Source organism: Eurypyga helias, unplaced genomic scaffold (genome assembly GCF_000690775.1).
Source record: "Eurypyga helias isolate BGI_N326 unplaced genomic scaffold, ASM69077v1 scaffold8305, whole genome shotgun sequence".
Taxonomy (NCBI): Eukaryota; Metazoa; Chordata; class Aves; order Eurypygiformes; family Eurypygidae; genus Eurypyga; species Eurypyga helias.
In genome coordinates this window covers 27,613-29,945 of record NW_010249447.1, presented here as the reverse complement: position 1 = coordinate 29,945, position 2,333 = coordinate 27,613, and the positions used below count along the sequence as shown (strand labels likewise).

General features: G+C 47.1%; 1 protein-coding gene across 1 annotated transcript in view; it reads left to right on the top strand.

Annotated features, from left to right (window-relative positions):
• Positions 1–63: 63 nt before the first annotated feature.
• LOC104509421 (versican core protein-like) overlaps positions 64–2,333 on the top strand; it is a gene marked incomplete at its 3' end in the record, with an annotated part of 25,135 nt that continues 22,865 nt past the window's right edge. Inside the window, exon 1 of the mRNA XM_010151355.1 lies at positions 64–124. Within this exon, the coding sequence (XP_010149657.1) occupies positions 64–124 (61 nt within the window). The remainder of the gene's footprint in view (positions 125–2,333) is intronic.

Below are 2,333 nucleotides of genomic sequence, written 5' to 3'. Positions count from 1 at the left end.
AGGGGTGAGGCAGGTGCCCCTAGGACCTTCTCCGGGGCCTTGGGAGGACCTTTGCAAGTGATAATGGGCTCAGCAGACGCCACTGATGAATCGGATGAAGGCGAGTGCGCCATGTGGCAGCACAGTGGGCTAATTAATCACATGGCCGAGACGTGGTGAAACTGGCAGAGTTAATTAGGCGGCACTGACGGTGAGATTGATACATGTCAGCAATTAACAGTCAGATGGCATAAAAGGATCAAAGGGTTGTAAAAGAAGGTGCAGACTGTGAGAAAGGACAGCAGCTGTGAAGGTTGTGGGCAGAGGTGGGGAGGTAGCAAGAGGTGCTACCTCTGGGATCAGTCATTCCTAACTTGCTGAGCTTTCACTGGAAAGCTGTGCAGGTTACTGTTTTACCCATCAGTAGGCGCAGCAACCTCAATTCACTGTAGTGCCAGGTTCTTTTATGTTTCCTCTGCTCTCCCTTCCTTGTTTCAAAACTTTTTAATGTGAACCTGACCTTCACTGTGGAGGCAGGGAAGGTCAATGGGCAGGGACTGCTTTTTACGTGTTTAAGGAACACGTCCAGCTTTCACAATGCAGCTGTAGAGCGTGTGCTGGATCCATCTCAGCCTGAGCTGAGAAGCTGCAGCCTTTAAAGACAGTGGCACGTCTATGAAAGTAGCTGATTTTTCATTGTCCCAGCTTCAGAGAAACTGGGAATAGTTTTTGGGTGGTAGATTTTAGTCTGGTCTGCAGAAGGACAGTTCAGTGTCTTTCTTAACCTGGAGTTTGAAACAGAGAGAGAGACATGATGTTATCCCATCTGGTTAAATTAAAATAGCATTGGTGTGAGATCAAGCTGACATTGTAAACTAAACACAAGCTGGAATTTGATCAGAACTTATTGCTCCTACGAGTTTTTGCTGTGGTAAGGGAAGGTAGCAGTGTCTGCACACCATAGGAGCCCTGCTCTCTCCCCACAGGGAAAACCTCTGCTGCTAGTTTTTAAAGATGTGAACTTTGCCAAGGACTTGGCATCTTTTTGTTAAAAGACACTGTACTCAGGATTGCACCCAGTTTAAAAATGTAGTGCAAATTACTACCGTAGACTGGTCTGCCTGTAGTAGCTCCTAATAAAAAGGATCAGTCCAGTTGGAAACTAGCCAGCAAGCAACACAGGTTTGGTCATGGTAAGTGAGATACTTTTTTAGCAGAAGGTGGAAATTAAACACTTACTCAAGTCTTGCAGTCTTGAGTTGGCAGGGTTTTCTTACTGTGTTCGTAGTATTACGGCTTTCTCTTACTCTAGGTGTAGTGACACCAAGGGTGTGTGTGTGAAAGCTCATGGAAAAAGGTATGGTTAGAAGGATTTTGGCTAATTACAGTGGGTTTAGGGGCAGTAAGGCAGGCAGCCAGCAGAGGCCTTTGTAGAGTGTGGGAATGGGAAATACAAAAAAGTTTTAGAGCAGAGATTTTCCTCAGGAGGCTACAGGGGAGTACTGTCAACTGCAGCCTCTGCCAGCAAAAGAGAATGCGACAACACTCACATCTGATAGTGGCGGCCTGGAAATGTGGGCAGCACCGAATGCAATCGGGGAGCTGGATGTAAGTGGCAGCCTCTGACTTGCCTGTGGCTCTTGATGGTACCTGCTCTGTAGGCCTCTGCTTTCTCCTAAGCCAGGCTGCCTTTGAGGGACTGAGCAAGGTACTGCCATGCGGCTGTCGTTCGAGAGGGAGGCAGGGCTAATTGCACATTTAATTCTGTCAGCTGTAGTGGAACAGCTCTCAGTAATCCAGGAATGTTTACTGGATCCCACCAAGGACCGGTGTGTGAAAACCCTCGTGCATGGAGGGTTGTGTGGGAATCGTGCTTGTGAGCCTAAGGGCTGAAAATCGGAGCCTTCCCCCAGCGGTTTTCATTGCTTAAGTCAGCATCTCAGGGTAAAGGGGACTTCAGAAGATAAATGATTGAGAGGCGATTTTCTGGGATTCGGGTGGGTATTTTTGACAGGTGTGTCCTATTAAGCTCCATGCTCAAACAGTACAATTTTTTTGAGTATCTGACCTCTTGGTGCAGCAGGTGTAATTCCTGCACTACTCAGTTAAGGGCTGAGTAGCCATCACAGCTCTTCTGTACCGATGGTAGAGTTCAGCAGTCACAGGATATCTTCCAGATTCTACAGTTGTCTGTTTTCATATTTCATCGTGTGTGTATGTATTGTGTGTAGTGACTGGGAGCCGAAGTGTTGAGGTTTTTTCCCTCAAATTGCATTTGTAATGCAGTCATCAACATGGAATCGGAGGACCAGTGTTTGTGCGCAAAGTGGAGAGCAATAGGAAGATGAGGTCCT